Here is a 16,209-nt window from a genome sequence, read left to right as displayed (position 1 = left end):
ATTACTATTTATAGAACATCTACAGATGGGACTCTCAAAATCAAGTGTAATCGCTCAAAAACCTTTGTACTAGTGTAAGTGTTAAGACTATTGTATGCATGTAGATAACAATCCACCAATCTAAAACAGACACACATTAAATATTTACTGTTAGAGGTTATTTGTTTCAACTGTGCTCCTGTCAGGATAGTTATTTCATTTTGTTTGCACTAAGTTCTTAACGAATAGTGTAATGATTGGAAATCAAACTGCATGCACATATGCGGCTTTCATTGCACCTCTGTGTCTATACATTACCTGTCTCCCTCCGATGCCCAATGTCAATAGAAGACAATGTAATGAGCACTTACTCCTTAAGAAACTATATTTAGGCTGAGGTGCTTTAAAAAAAAAATAAAGCTGAATTAAAGAGGCGATTAAAACCATCAATGGTAGGGTTTTCATCGGTACTGGGGAAAGGGTCTGGGTGAATTTGTTGGAGCAGGGATAGTGGTCAACTGATTAGTGTTATCCTCTACATCCATTCTTCAGTGTCTTAAATCTGAAATCATTTTGAGCTATATTCTGATTCTAGGATTACTGAGATATATTCAAAGTCACTAAAACAAATATCATGTAAAAAAAGTTTTTATTGATTAAATGAGGCATAAATCTAATGTAAAATAATCCATTACCTGGGAGAAGGCATTTAGAAAGACAGACAGTGTGACTATTTTAATCTCTATTCAGATGGTATTCAGAGAGACAGACAGTATGAGTAATAGAATCTCTATTCAAATTGTGCTCAGAGAGACAGACAGTATGAGTAATAGAATCTCTATTCAAATTGTGCTCAGAGAGACAGACAGTATGAGTAATAGAATCTCTATTCAAATTGTGTTCAGAGTGACAGCCAGTATGACTAATAGTATCTCTATTCAAATTGTGTTCAGAGAGACAGACAGTATGAGTAATATAATCTCTATTCAAATTGTGTTCAGACAGACAGACAGTATGAGTAATAGAATATATATTCAAATTGTGTTCAGAGAGACAGACAGTATGAGTAATAGAATATATATTCAAATTGTGTTCAGAGAGACAGACAGTATGAGTAAGAATTCTACAGTGGCCTGAATCTTTCTGGATCGTATACAGGAATTCATCACAACAAGAATGGCCTGTGTTTTTTTGCGGATTCCATGAATAGTAACCAAAAGCCAGCATTAATCTCACCAAACCACAAACCACTAAATAAGTTGTCTGTATGAAACACTGTAACTGCATCACATGACAGGGACGTCGGCCAACCCGGTGGGAGGGGGTCAAGAATTTAATCACAGGGATCGTCATCAATCAGCGAGGTTCTAAAGAGATGCCTCATCCGCTCCAAAACACGTCGTCCGTGCTGATGAACCAACTTCTCTTAAACTCTGGTTGGCTTATCCCGGTTTTATTTAGATTGCGCTTCTCTGTTTTAGTAACAATCACAAACATTGAGTTTCTCTGAGTTTCATCACTACCCTGACCAAGAAGACGTCTTGGCACTGGCTGATGTCACTTCCATTTAGAGGCCGTTGATACCTGAGATGGGATATGATTTTATCTCCTGTGTACTGTAACAGAGGGAACTGTGACCCCTGGAGGCTCAAGAATAAGCTACAAGAGAAGAAATCAACCCAATCCTTTGGAGTGCGTGTGAACTGTGACCTAAAATGATCCAATCTGCTCTCTTTTTAAATTAAACAGATGGCATTTTAATTAAATCTACCAAAATTAGTTTAGGTTTGATTCCCAGGACCACCCATATGTAGAGATCTGTGTGCACGTGCTTGTAAGTGGCTGTATTTTCTGGTAACCCTTCCTTCTGAAGGGCACCCAATGACCCTTGTTGACTCAACGTCCATTTTTGAGCAAAACAATGACTCTGAAATTGAGATGTGATAAAATATGATCTTTATTAATAAATAGATAATGTATAGTATAAACAGTGTTCACACTTAACAGAGCACAAAGTTCTACATACTGGTAATTGCAACAAAGACACACACACACACACACACACACACACACACACACAGACGCTTCTTCCTCCATTTACATACTACTACATACAATTCTCACCCGACATGGACAATAGCGATAGAGTTGGACAAACATATGTGGTCATATAAACACAGGTATAAAGCCCAGTAAACATGAGACAAAGCAACCGTCCCACCCAGGTCTCCCAGTGTTGTTTCTCCAACTTGTGACTGCCCCCTGGCATCCTGTCAGAAACTGCCAGTGAGCTCAGGAGAGTCGAGGCCCGCCAATCTGTGCATCTTATCACAATACTCAAGAAATCAACTGCGAGCTATGTGCCTGACGTCCTTGGAGAACATCCTGGCTAATGACTACAGTTAGGTTGCAGGTGCCTGACTCGCCACAGAAAGTCACTGGAGCGTGGCTTGACAAGGAATCCCACGGTGGGAACCCCCCCCCCTCCCCCACCCAACACTTGCTTCACACTGTTACTACTCAGGAGGCCCAGAGAAATTTGCTAGTAGTAGGCGGGCTAATAAAGGCACCGGCGTCTTTGGCCTGACAGGTAAAACCTCAGCGTGGTGAGTGTGGATTTGTGTTTGCCCTGCACAACCATTGGGAGGGAGGGTCATCAGGAAGGCTGACAGCTACATGATTCATTAGGGCCTGGGTCAGATTTCCCTGCTGCCCAGCCTGGCTGTATCCATTACACAGTGACAACTACACAGACCAAGGACCAACACGTAGACCTGCTGCCTGTCCACACCACAGCCCCCCCGCCCCTGGCTAGTTTCTTTGTGTTCCGTGTCAACACAATATCACTGCTGACCATTTCTGACATAGCTTTCATAGGCAGGTGCTCAGTCCCATCAGCAGATTAACCCACTACACATTCAAAACCAGACACTGTATTTAGGTAGCTAGCTCACAATTCCAATAGCTAGCCCACGATAAGAAATAAAATTGCAAATCAGTTCACTTGAAGGGAGTCAACATAAACATATACTATTGTAAGAGTTTTATGTACTGTATAGACAACTATGGATTGACAGTCTAGTTGGAACATGACCAGAATAAAAATAATAGTGTTTTATGAACACATACATTAAAACAGATGCTCCCATGATTGCTGATAATCCTAAAAAAATTTTTTACCTCCTCTGTTATTGTTAAGGGTGAGAGGTGTCTTGGGAATATGACCTTTCCACCTCTGTGACCTTCTCACTCAACATTATTCAAAAAACATTCAGGATGAACCATAATCATGATTGCATTCACATTCATTTTGCATTCATAGATAAATTCTATTCTATTTTGCAGTAACAATTACTCCAAAATTACACAGTACAACTTACCATTAATTTTGATTGGGCACAAAATAATCAGAAAAAACAGCTGAAACTAACTGCAAATGCATCCAAGAGATTTGAAGAGACATGTGCTAGGACTATTAGAATAAATAATTGTGTATAAGTGCTATAATTTTTAACCGTTAACCCAATGTAGATTAAAAAAAAAATATTTACATTTGGATGCATTTTTGTAACTTGTGAAATTGGTATTTTGAAATAATTTGTTTGTGGAACTTTGATTGGAAATATGTTATTTTGCAATTGTCACATACTGGTTTAACACTTTGTACTCTACCTTAAAGTCACAGAATCATTAAAAGTTGTAAGTGCAGGGGAACAAAGTCCAAAACATAAATAATATTGAACTGTCCAAATACTTCTGGATATAAACATGTATTCTGTTTCAGCTGTTTGTTTTTTGTCAGTATGATCATACTGTTATCTTTTAGTGTCAAAAGCAAAAGCAATCTTTATTGAAAGTGATGTTCAAGTTGTGAGACTTTAAAGACTGTGTGTGAACATGGTCTGATGTGTCCTGAAACTGAGTGAGTCATTGAAGGGGTTAAAGTGTGCCCTGTGAAAATAAGTAGTGTTCCTGTTTTATTTGACCTTGCCACCCATTTTCTTTCTTTCTGGCGTTCTATTCCACTTGGAGGCAGTATACAAGGTTTGTTTTCAGAAGATCCTCTGTCAGTCTATCCTCTCTCACACCTGAGTGACCAGGGGTTCCCTGAGGTACATGTTTCCTCTGGTCTCCCCGTGGTCCTGCCCCCCACAGAGCCCAGCCAGCAGTGTCCCGTTGAGAGGGTTACAGATTCCCCTGCAGTCGCCCACATACAGGGGAAAGTACTCCCCGTCCCCGTCGGGCCCCTCGTCCCCCTCGTCCCCCTCGTCCTCCTCGTCCTCCCACAGAGAGGTGCTGACGTGGGTGAACTCGCTGCTGTTCTCCAGACACTCCGTCTCTCTGTGGTAGAAGTAGCTGAAGTTGGACACGATGACGGGAACGGGCAGGGAGATGGTGAGCACGCCGGCGATGGCGCACATGGAGCCCACCAGCTTCCCCCCCAGAGTCTTGGGGTACATGTCCCCGTAGCCCACTGTAGTCATGGACACCACGGCCCACCAGAAGGCCTCAGGGATGCTGGTGAACACCGTTTCGGGGCTGTCCGCCTCTGCGAAGTAGACGGCGCTGGAGAACAGGATGACACCGATGAAGAGGAAGAAGATGAGCAGGGCCAGCTCTCTGAGGCTGGCCTTCAGCGTCTGGCCCAGGATCTGGAGGCCCTTGGAGTGACGGGACAGCTTGAAGATCCTGAACACGCGGATAAGCCGGATGACCCTGATGATGGCAAGAGACATGCCCGGGTCCTTGTTGGAAGTCTTGTCCCGGGCCAGCTCGGTTCCCAGGGTGACAAAGTAGGGAATGATGGCAAGGAAGTCGATAGTGTTCATCACGTCCTTAAAGAAATGCAGCTTACTCGGAGCGCTGGCTAAGCGCATTACGAGCTCAAAGGAGAACCAGCAGATACATATTGTCTCCACCTGGAAGAAGGGGTCATGGAAGGCACTAGCAGTTGGGGGGATCGTGATGGTGACATTGGGGATGGTCGGATGGGGCTGGTAGGTGAATTTCTGGAGAGACAGAGGGAAACAAAAGGTGTTAGAAATAAAGCAAAAGTGACTAGTAGGTGGGAGGTAGAACAATGACGAGAGTATAGACATACAGTATATACTGTAAAACCTGTAGAAAAAACAGGGAAGTGGGGTCAGACTGGGGTTTTAGAGATAGATAGACTGTGGTTTTAGAGGGAGATTGACTGTGGTTTTAGAAGTAGATAGACTTTCGTAAGGGATAGAGCATGGTTACAGCGATAGATAGACTGTAGTTATTGCTGTAGATAGACTGTAATTAGAGAGGTAGATAAACCGTCATTATAGCTGTAGATAGACTGAAGTTATAGAGATTGATAGACTGTAATTAGAGAGGTAGATAAACCGTCGTTAAAGCTGTAGATAGACTGAAGTTATAGAGATAGATAGACTGTGCTTTTACAAGTAGATAGACTGTGGTAATAGAGGAAGAAAAATTGTGGTTTTAGAGGTAGACAGACTAGTTTTAGAGGTAGATAGACTGTGGTTTTAGAAGTAGATAGGTGGGGGTAATAGAGGTAGGTAGACTGTGGTTATATAGGTAGATATGACATAAAAAACACAGAATACATAGTAAGGTCTCTTAAATGTCACGGGGTAATCTGATGACTGGAGTAAACATGAGAGGAAGGAGTGTGGAGAAGTGATCATTTTAGAGGCGACAAAGTTTCTCTTCAGTCTGCACATGGAAAATGCTTCTGTCATCACAGCCTGGTTAAGGCTGTGAAGACTGCGATACTGTATTAGTATTAGTATTCTCTGTTTGTCTATCTTTCTTCACAACACTTTGATACATTCGTGTTCTATACTTTTCTATGTATAAAAGGAAAAAAACCTTATGTTGAATGCTTGCGTGTGACTGGATAATGTTTCATCACGGGCTGGAATGAAAGTGGATTCTTACACTTCATTTCATCCTGACAGTGTTTTCTTAGAAGCAGTCTTAAAGTGAATCAGTCATGATGACTGCCAGACAGTTTGGAATGAAATAACCCTCTGCTGCAGTTTTTTTGTGCTTATCCAGCAAATGTTAATGTTCTGAGGCCGGAAATGCTTGACAACTGAAAGCCACAGACACAACTATTGCATGCCAGACATTTGTCACCCACTTTAATTGTCCTCACCTTTAAAGTTCAAAAGCCATGGTCACACTGCCCTGACAGTCATTCTCACTCTGTCACCCAATAAGGAATATAGAACAAACCATACATGCGTTAGAGTCTTACATTACTTACAAAGTGAGCTAGCTTCATGCAGTGAGTTAGAGCTAGCGTTATGCAGTGAGTTAGAGCTAGTGTAAGGCAGTGAGTAACTGCCATGATTTCGCAGTGAGTTAGCACTAGCTTAATTCAATTAGAGCTAGCCTTACACAACATGGTTTAGCTAACTGAATTCAGAGAGTTACAGCTATAGTTTTGCAGTGAGTTACACCTAGTTTTATGCTGGCTTTTCAGTGTGGGGAGATGGTATTGTAAAAGACAATTATTTATTTTCCGTTGCCTCATTCTAAGGCTGTACACAGCCACAGCTGTGTCTTAGGTCAGATGTTCTGGTCATGTGGTTAAGAAAGGGAGCAGGTGTTGTGTCTATATAATGCTTTGGTAAGACCAGCCGTGTAGCTTGTGTTCTGTGCTTCTGCATGTAACGTGAAAGCCCAAAGCCTGATAAGCCCACCTTGTCAGTATGCCACTAGGCATGTGGAGTTCATTTCATGCTGTGCTAGTCATCAAATAGGTGTTCTGTACTACTCTTTCCATGCCTCTTTCAGTGGGTATGAGTCAGTGTGTTTATTAATAGGAACTAGTGTTTGTGTGTTGATGTGCTCTTAGGGTTGTCCTTCCTCTATAGATAGCTTCTTTAGATCTCTAAGGAGTAATGGGAGACATGCTCCTCTCTCCGTTTCACTCTCTCTCAATCAGCGTAAGAGTATCTGATTTAACAACCATACTAAAATAATCTCAGCCAAAGCCGGACGCCTCTTTCCATCTTCTAACCATCGCTTCCCGGTCTCCTTTCCATGTTCTTCTGGTTCTTGTAACCCCACCCTGACAAAATGTTTGGTCACACCTAGCCACTCCGTGTTCCTTCGTTCCATAGGTCCTGTATGATCCATGTCATGTATGAGTGGGTGTGTGTTGCATGTGTGGTCACACATAGTGTTTATGATCTACTGGTTGACACCTGTTATCAACTTTCACCCAGTGTCACCCTTCAGCAACCGTCCACCATTACCCCATTATCAAGCTCCCACTGTGCTTACCCTCTGTTCTCTTAGCAGCCTGTCAACATACATTCATCTTCATTCTGCCCCTCCCTCCAATTCTGTGTTCGTCACCTTCCTTTTAAACCCCTCCGTCCTACTTCCCTTCCTGCCTCTAATACCTCTGCCTCCATCTTAGTCTCTTCCTTTGATTTGTGTTCAGTCACCCTCCTTGTGAGCCCTTATCTTGGTCACTTCCTCTTTCTGTATTAGTGGTGTTCTCTATTAAGGTGTCCTCTCATTGGTACTTTCGGAGAGGGCCTGAACATTGATGCGAATATATGAACAGTATATTTCATGTATTATCCCTTGTTTGTTATTTAATTACTTTTTTAAAGACCAAAATTGTTTGTCTTCATTTTAATGTTTTTCCTATTCGATTTCTTCAGTTTGTGCTGGAAAAAGAGGTGCCTGTCATAAAATGTAGCTAGGTCTTCAGGATTTGGCCATCTGACCAACTCATTTAAGAGTAGCATTTTGGAATGTCAGTAGAATCAACCAATCACCATTTGCCTTTTAATAGGTAGGAGTGTTGTGGAGGAAGCAAATGATGCATTACGGCTTCTTGAAGACCTGGAAACACAACACTAACTAATAGCTAGTAATTGTTCTGTTCTTGGTTTTTGACTTAACTGACTTCTGAAGTGGCTCCAGCGGTTTTTAAGAATTATTTTGGCAATTTTTTTTTACGTCTGCCTTTTAGAAAATTAACTTCCAACAAGAGGTTATGTTTTAAATCATCATCATCTTGTAAGTGTCGTAGTTTATTTTTAGCAGGTTAACTGTCAATGAAAATAATATTATGACAATGCGAGACTGATAGTGTTGCATTCTAACTTGTCTGTTGAACTTCATAATTCGTGTTTGCATTTAGAAGTAATAGTAGTACATTTTGATTCGGAAATGTTTTCGTATTGTCATGGTTTGGGCTTATTACATCTGGTGAATAGTGTGAAATGCTTTTTTATTTTGCTGTTTATTTATTCATATTTTTCTAATGGCATGGTAGGTCTGTTTTATAATATGTACCTAGTTCAGGTGGAATATGTCTGGTGACTGTTGCTGTCTCGTCCTTTATTTATCGGTGGGTGTGGGTGCTGCTACTAGTTACATTACTCTGAATCGTCTGGCTACTGTGGCGTTGCTGCCCACAGCTCAGGCCAGAGTATGTTAGAGAAGGTCACCTGACTGTACTCCAGCTCATCAGTCACTGAACATTCCTCTCCAGTCAACGTTCATTTCCCCCACTTTGCTAAAAATCATTCAATGCTCACTCCATAATCACTTAATACAACAACATTTTTCACAAACACAGCTACTCCTGGAATGGTTTGGTTGCCACTTGCTTCTGAAGTAGGCAATCTGAGAAGAAGCACTCAGCATTTCAACCGCATGTCCTAGGCTATGCCGAAATATAGAAAGGCGATGGAGGAAGATGTTTAAACCGCTTTGCATTCTAATGAAATGAAGCGTGCTCCACTGCGCTCCAACTCTGGCTCAGGTATGTTTGATTAATTCATGATGTCATCAAAAAGCATCAACTCTCTTGCTTCAGATGTTTTGATCATTCAGTTCGGGCACAACGTTGTCAAGGACTTTTCCCTCCACAGAATGCCTAGGGCCAATAGCCATGGTTCGCCATTCCCCTGTCTTGTACATCTGTGTACACTTTATGTGTTCCCCTCAAGCCCTTTGCTCCACTATGGCCCCTCTCACCTCTCTGAGCTCCTTCTCGTTCCTGAAATCAGGCAGCGTTTCAATGCAGAAGATGGCAATGGACACCACGATGACCATGACGCTGATGATGGCAATGATGCGCGCACCTGAGGAGGATTCCGGGTGCTCAAACAGCATCCACACCTTCCTCTGAAAGTCATTCTCAGGCAGCGCCGGTACCTCCTCCTTGGGGAAGCCCTCATCCTCCTTGAAGCGTTCCAGGATGTCCTCGCCCAGCTCGTAGAAGCGAAGCTCGTCCATGAACACATCCAGGGGCACATTGGCCGGCCGCCGGAGCCGCCCGCCGGACTGGTAGAAGTAGAGGATGGCGTCGAAGCAGATCCGGTTCCGGTCCAGGAACAGCTCATTGCGCAGAGGGTCAAAGTAGCGAATCCTGCGGCGGGGGTCCCCCAGGAGGGAGTCGGGAAACTGGGCCAGAGTGCGAAGCTGTGTCTCATAGCGCATCCCTGACACGTTAATGGCCAGCCGCTCGGTCAGGGCCCAGCCCCCCCTCCACAGGGATCCTGAGCGACGGCGACTCTTCCCCTCCACCCTCTCCTTTTCACCGCCTTCGTTCTCCGTCTCCTTCTCTCCCTTCTCCGCCTTGTTGCGCTGGTCCTTTGTCCGTTTATCACTGTCGCTCTCCTGTTTCTTCTCTCCTCCCCCATCTCCTCCCCCGCCTCCACTTCCTCCGTTGTCATGGTTCTCCATCCCTCGGTCAGCCTTTCACTTCAGTTTTGCTCTTTTTCCGACACTCTGGAGAAGAGAAATGCACAGCATTGCTGAAGTTATCAAGAACCATATCAGGCACTGCCAAAAGGTCCTGTGAGGGAAAAAAATATTTTATCCCCTGCTGATTTTGTACGTTTGCCCACTGACAAAGAAATTATCAGTCAATAATTTTAATGGTAGGTTTATTTGAAGAGACAGAATAACAACAACAAAACCCCGAAAAACGAATGTCAAAAATGATATAAATTGATTTGCATTGTAATGACTGAAATAAGTATTTGATCCCTCTGCAAAACATGACTTAGTACTTGGTGGCAAAACCCTAGTTGGCAATCACAGAGGTCAGACTTTTCTTGTAGTTGGCCACCAGGTTTGCACACATCTCAGGAGAGATTTTGTCCCACTCCTCTTTGCAGATCTTCTCCAAGTCATTAAGGTTTCGAGATTGACATTTGGCAACTCGAACCTTCATCTCCCTCCATAGATTTACTATGGGATTAAGGTCTGCAGACTGGCTAAGCAACTCCAGGACCTTAATGTGCTTCTTTTTGAGCCACTCCTTTGTTGCCTTGGCTGTGTGTATTGGGTCATAGTCATGCTGGAATACCCATCCACGACCCATTTTCAATGCCCTGGCTGAGGGAAGGAGGTTCTCACCCAAGATTTGACAGTACATGGCCCTGTCCATCATCCCTTCGATGCGGTGAAGTTGTCCTGTCCCCTTAGCAGAAAAACACCCCCAAAGCATAATGTTTCCACCGCCATGTTTGACGTGGGGATGGTGTTCTTGGGGTCATAGGCAGCATTCCTCCTCCACCAAACACGGTGAGTTGAGTTGATGCCAAAGAGCTCGATATTGTTCTCATCTGACCACAACACTTTCACCCAGTTCTTCTCTGAATCATTCAGATGTTCATTGGCAAACTGCAGACGGGCCTGTACATGTGCTTTCTTGAGCAGGGGGACTTTGTGGGCGCTGCAGGATTTCAGTCCTTCATAGCGTAATGTGTTACCAATTGTTTTCTTGGTGACTATGGTGTCCCAGCTGCCTTGATATCATTGACAAGATCCTCCCGTGTAGTTCTGGGCTGATTCCTCACCGTTCTCATGATCATTGGAACTCCATGAGGTGAGATCTTGCATGGAGCCCCAGACCCAGGGAGACAGACAATTCTTTGGTGTTTCTTCCATTTGCAAATAATCGCCCCAACTGTTGTCACCTTCTTACCAAGCTGCTTGGCTATTGGTCTTGTAGCCCATTCCTGCCTTGTGTAGGTCTACAATCTTGTCCCTGACATCCTTGGACAGCTCTTTGGTCTTGGCCATGGTGGAGAGTTTGGAATCTGATTGATTTCTTCTGTGGACAGTCTTTTATACAGGTAACAAGCTGAGATTAGGAGCATTTTAGAGTGTCTCCCTCATCTGGGAGACAGAAATCTTTCTGATTGAGAGGGGATCAAATACTTATTTCACTCATTAAAATGCAAATCAATTTATAACATTTTTGACATGCGTTTTTCTGGATTTTGTTGTTGTTATTCTGTCTCTCACTGTTCAAATCCTACCATTAAAATTATAGCCAGATCATTTCTTTGTCAATGGGCAAACGTACAAAATCAACAGGGGATCAAATCATTTTTCCCTCTCTGTACATAACGACATGTTATGTCCCTTGTAAATGAGAGTAGTTCCGCATTGGAAGAGTGGAATAAAAAAAATGTAAGAACAATTTGAGGCACTGATTGCCAGCTACAGTGCTTAGTTGCAGTCATTTCAGTTAAAGGTGTCAAAATAATTTATTGAGTGTAAGGAGGCAGTGACCTTTTCACAGGGGGCTGTTGCATTACCTTGCTCATAAGATATGTGTGTACTTATGTTCCCATTATAGAAATTGAGGGTAGAAGAAGGGTGGAAGTTAGGATTACGGCTTGAGTTGTTCAAAACATGTCTACAAAAAGGACAAAAAAACTAAAGGAACACTACTTATTACACCAACAAACAATGACACCCAGGAATGTCACAAGCCTGGAACATCAAGTCCATTCCTCTTGGCACACAACCTGTCCCCACTTTCAACAGTCCAGGGACCTCCCACTTTCTTTATTAACCCTTCTACAGTATAGCAGTGTTTCACAACCAATTTGGAACGAGTACAGTATTTAGTGTTCTTACTCTCAGACCATTCCAAACAGGATAAAAAAAATTACCTGACATATCTATTAGGGCTAGATTGCCATTTACAATTTCAATCAGGTGCTAGCTCTGGAATAGGTTAGATCTGTACATGGAAATGCTGAGGGTCCCAGAGGAGAGGTTTGAGAACTACAGTTTCTCTTTTCTTTCTCATAACTGTCTCATATACCTACTAGTTGTATTAAGGATTTCACAAGTGTTTCTTATCACACACCATTCTGATTCCTGTCTATAAAAAATTAAACACTCTATAAAATAGGATTTGTATTCATCCGTATATTAAATTCAAGAAATCATGCAGAAACTATTTAATATACAATTATTTTTTTCTGATGAAAAATAGTATACTTTGAGATTGAAACGGTGGATTTGTCTTTTTTAAGATAAAATCCAACTATTTTTCAAAAGTGTTATATATATTTCTCTTTGACCCTTTTGGTTCATAATTCCATATGATGAAAGATCTCCAAACTGTTTTAAGAAAACTTTTTCTGGGGATTGAAGTGAGAGGGAGTAATGAGCTGAGAGACAACTGAGGTGTTTTCCAATTTCACTCAACCATATAAAGACAACAAAAAGTCTCCATGTCGTCTCTGTTTTTCCTTTTGGTTAGTTTCTCCTTTACTAGGCTCTTCATTCTGGACTTTGAATGCCAAGCATGCCCACTGGACCATTACTCAACGGAATTGGTATGCAAAAAGGTTGGAACCCATAATCAATAAGGTACATTTCTAATCATTTGGTTTCATGGAGATTCCGCATTTACAATGTTGGACCATCCATCTCAAACCTGCTATATTGAAACTGTTGATTGATTTGATATCTAAGAAGAATAAAGCGGTACTAGTATGTCTCCTTTTTGTACCGCTCTCCGTTGATCAACATGTTTAGATAATTAGCCATTATTCCCTTTCCCTAATCACTTCACTTTGGGTCATCTTGTCTATCACTTAATTCCTGTTGCATGTGACAGGGGCCCCTGTAGTATCTGATTTGATGATATAAGAAATTGCCCTTGATAGGAAATTTGTTCTGTGACAGTTTTCTCATGTTGGTTCTTTTGATTCAACCTAAGAAAAAAGGATGTATACTTTTCCTCTTTTTTCAACCCAGCTGCTCTTAATCTATAAATAAATACCACTAAGCCAATTAGCATGAAGGCTATCCAGGTCAAGTTGTCTACAAGTTGCGTACTACTCATCAATTTGTTTGCCAAATTGTTTGTCCCTACAGTAAATTTGAGAAGCACTGTTAGAGGCTTTGTAACTAATTTCCCCTCCTATAGTGTTTTTTTCCTTCCCTGATAATCACTTTATTCATTGGCTTCTAAATATTTATACGTGTCCTAGCCTCCCTTGGTGACCTACTAATCCCAACGAATTCTGTTCAATAAAGGGAATGCATTATTTACAGCAAATCAATTATAATTTAGCATTTATTAATTGCATTTTAGATAGGACGTTGTCTAGGACGATGTCTAGGACGTTGAAGTCAGAGACAATAAAATAACTGCACGGTCTTAACCCAAATGGTCAGCTCTTTTAGCTGTGATTTATTTAAGGCCAGAGCAAAACAAATTCAAGGCAACGCAAAATATTTTACAATATCATTATCAGTTGCATGCCCAACATATTTCCATCCTTTCCTCCTAAAGCAAACAGGGAAAAAACTGATAAAACATCCTATGGCACAAGGACTGCAAAGAAATAAACAGACAAAATCCAACATGCTGATACAGTCTACACAACTGTGCTTCAGTAGTGTGGTTGTTTAAAAATTTAAAATTTTGTGGGACTGTTCTCGTTTGTCAATATGTCAGTGTTTTGTTGTTGTTTGTCTTCTGTCAACCCCAGGAAGATATCTTGCCTTGGCTGGAGATAATGGCAAACCAAACATATATCATTTAGTGGACAGTATTATCCAGAGCAACTTAGAGTAGTGAGTGAATCATTTAGTTTTCATACTGGACCCCTGTGAGAAGTGAACATAGCCCTGGCATTGAGAGAAACATGCCCTACCAACTGAGCCAAACGGGACTGTGCTCCAGGTAAACAAATAGATCAATCGAATCAACAAAAAAGTAGTAAGTAAAACTAGCTCGTACAACTAGCCAGTCTACTTCTATCTTCTCACAAGAACCTAAATATCCCCTGAAGGAAAGTCTCACAAATCCATATTTAAAAGCAGGATTTCAGGTAATTTATGCCGATCAACCGACAAAGAATCAAATTACATTTTACAACTACATTACATATCTTAATTACATCATATGTAAAATGAAATAATCACTCTAACAGGTGTCATTTTAACACTAACATTTAACCTTTTTTGTTCAGTGTGAATGACATTAATGGCTAGAAGAGCTGTCTTCATAGGGAGCACAGACATTTTCAGGACACCACTGACTCGGTCACAAGCCGTGCCCATGCAAGCTGGTTCGTAGTAAGAGCCGTAGCATTGGTTCTATTTACAAGGAGCCGCATGCACTTCCCCACTCACCCCTCTGCTAGTCAGCCGCTGTTGATAGAGACTAATTACACCTAACAGAGTTGCGGTGCCGTCGCCCACTGTACCTCCACCCAGGGGTGTCTGCCTGTCTGTCTGTCCGACCCTCCCTCCGGCTGTCTCCCTGCCTGTATATCCCTGCCTCGTGTCCCTCCCTCCCACCTCTAGCGGTGCCAGGTCTGATAGTGGAGGGGAATGTCGGGGGCACCGTGGCTCCTTCAGGGGTAGTGCTAATCTGTCTGCTGATTCTCCACCCCGGGTGAAGTGAAGGTAGTTATGCTTGTTTGTAGGTCACTGTCTTCGGTCTCACCCCTTCGCCCTCTCTCACGCTCACAATTTTTCCGTAGAATGCTGTCAGGTTGAAATTCAATCCGCCGCCATCCCTCCCCAGCCTCAGCAGAGAGTCCTTCTGATACCCCCCGCCTCCAAATGTCAGCCCCCTTGCCCCGCTCTCCAAGTTTAACATTCTTTCTCTCACACACACACACACACACACACACACACATACAGTATCCACAACACATGTACTAATGTATTCACAGCACCCCAAGTAACATTCATATAAGGGTTTTTGCTTGGGTGTTGATATTGTTCCTACCCAGGACTTGTTTTTTCCTGACTATGTAACATCTCCAGAAACATGCACTAAAACACTGACATAGATTATTCGGTGAGGTGTGGTCAGGAAAAATGTGTGACCCTTGTCTCCACCATGTACAAAGATGTCATACCTGTTCTGAGACAAAACAAACGAAAAACCAACAACAAAAGCCATGGCACTCCTCCTGTGCTTATCTTTCCTGAGCCTAATGCATGCTGGATTAGGGAGTTTATTTAGCCAAGGTTATACTGCGGACGTGTTAAACAGGTAATGACTCAGGGAGATGGTGTGTTGACAAACATTTGCATTGGAGTAGTCAGTACACAGTGAGGCGTACACGTCACCCTTGACTTTCAATCTACTAAATGTATATAGGTTTTAAACGGATGGAGCTATCTGCTATAGCATGACCACATCAATGAAAGCTACAGGTAAAGTCTGTATGTATTCTCTTACCTTCTACCATGCTCAAAAAGTTGAGCAGAACTTGTTTGAAGGACAGCGACACATCCTAATGGAAAGCAATGCGTATCTTATTTCATACAAACACATCCTACCTGATGATCTCTCCTGATTGAAATGCATTTCAGTTACTGTGAAGCAAATGAAGTTACCAAATCATTTTACATCTGCTTTAGCCATATGAAGCCATAGAAACTTGCCATAGAAAGTTAGTCACAATCTGTGCAAAGAAGACAACAAAACTAAATTGGATATTGACCCACGATATCCACTAAGGTGCATGCCTTATCGTCCAAAATCTGATAAATAATATGGAGAAATTATAATGGACCTATATATTTCTAAACAACTGCCTTAAAGATTCAGCAAAGGAGATTCGGTAAGAATCTCTGTGAAAGATGTGCAGATCCTTGATGGAAGGCTGATGACAGCCAATCACATTCTCTGTAGACCAGACTACAACATGCAGTATTCCGATGCAGCTGGCAGATGGAGTCAGAAACCAGACCGTGATGGAAGGGAGAGGATGGACTAAATGAAGGGCGTGTACAAACTAACCAGCATAGTCCGGAAAAGTTTCCTCACTAGGCCCAGATAATAAATCCTCTGTTGAGCCTTCTAAGTCACTCACAGCTGTGACGCTGTCCCCCCACTTGGGTTTATGGTGGGTGATAGTCCCTAGCAATTGGAAGGTCATGACTTTTCTGAAGCCTGCAAACCCTTTGCAATTCCCG

The 16,209-nt window shown here is 42.2% G+C and overlaps 1 protein-coding gene across 1 annotated transcript; it reads right to left on the bottom strand.

Annotated features, from left to right (window-relative positions):
* Window positions 1–1,918: 1,918 nt before the first annotated feature.
* On the bottom strand, window positions 1,919–14,489 carry LOC105012933 (potassium voltage-gated channel subfamily A member 1). Its single transcript, XM_010874099.3, has 3 exons — window positions 14,407–14,489; window positions 8,983–9,738; window positions 1,919–4,988 (listed from the first exon to the last, which is right to left on the bottom strand). The coding sequence occupies exons 2-3, from the start codon at window positions 9,691–9,693 to the stop codon at window positions 4,062–4,064; spliced, it is 1,638 nt and encodes a 545-aa protein (XP_010872401.2). The 5' UTR covers window positions 9,694–9,738; window positions 14,407–14,489; the 3' UTR covers window positions 1,919–4,061.
* Between the last annotated feature and the right edge of the window lie 1,720 nt (window positions 14,490–16,209).

Source organism: Esox lucius, chromosome 11 (assembly GCF_011004845.1).
Source record: "Esox lucius isolate fEsoLuc1 chromosome 11, fEsoLuc1.pri, whole genome shotgun sequence".
Lineage (NCBI taxonomy): Eukaryota > Metazoa > Chordata > Actinopteri > Esociformes > Esocidae > Esox > Esox lucius.
This window is presented reverse-complemented; position numbering and strand designations above follow the sequence as displayed.

Bases quoted from the DNA above. Each gene is read 5' to 3' on its own strand.
- LOC105012933 (XM_010874099.3), bottom strand. From the start codon at position 9,693: ATGGAGAACCATGACAACGGAGGAAGTGGAGGCGGGGGAGGAGATGGG. The intron at 4,989-8,982 runs GTGAGAGGGGCC...CTGTCTCTCCAG, and splicing joins ACGAGAAGGAGCTCAGAGAG to AAATTCACCTACCAGCCCCA.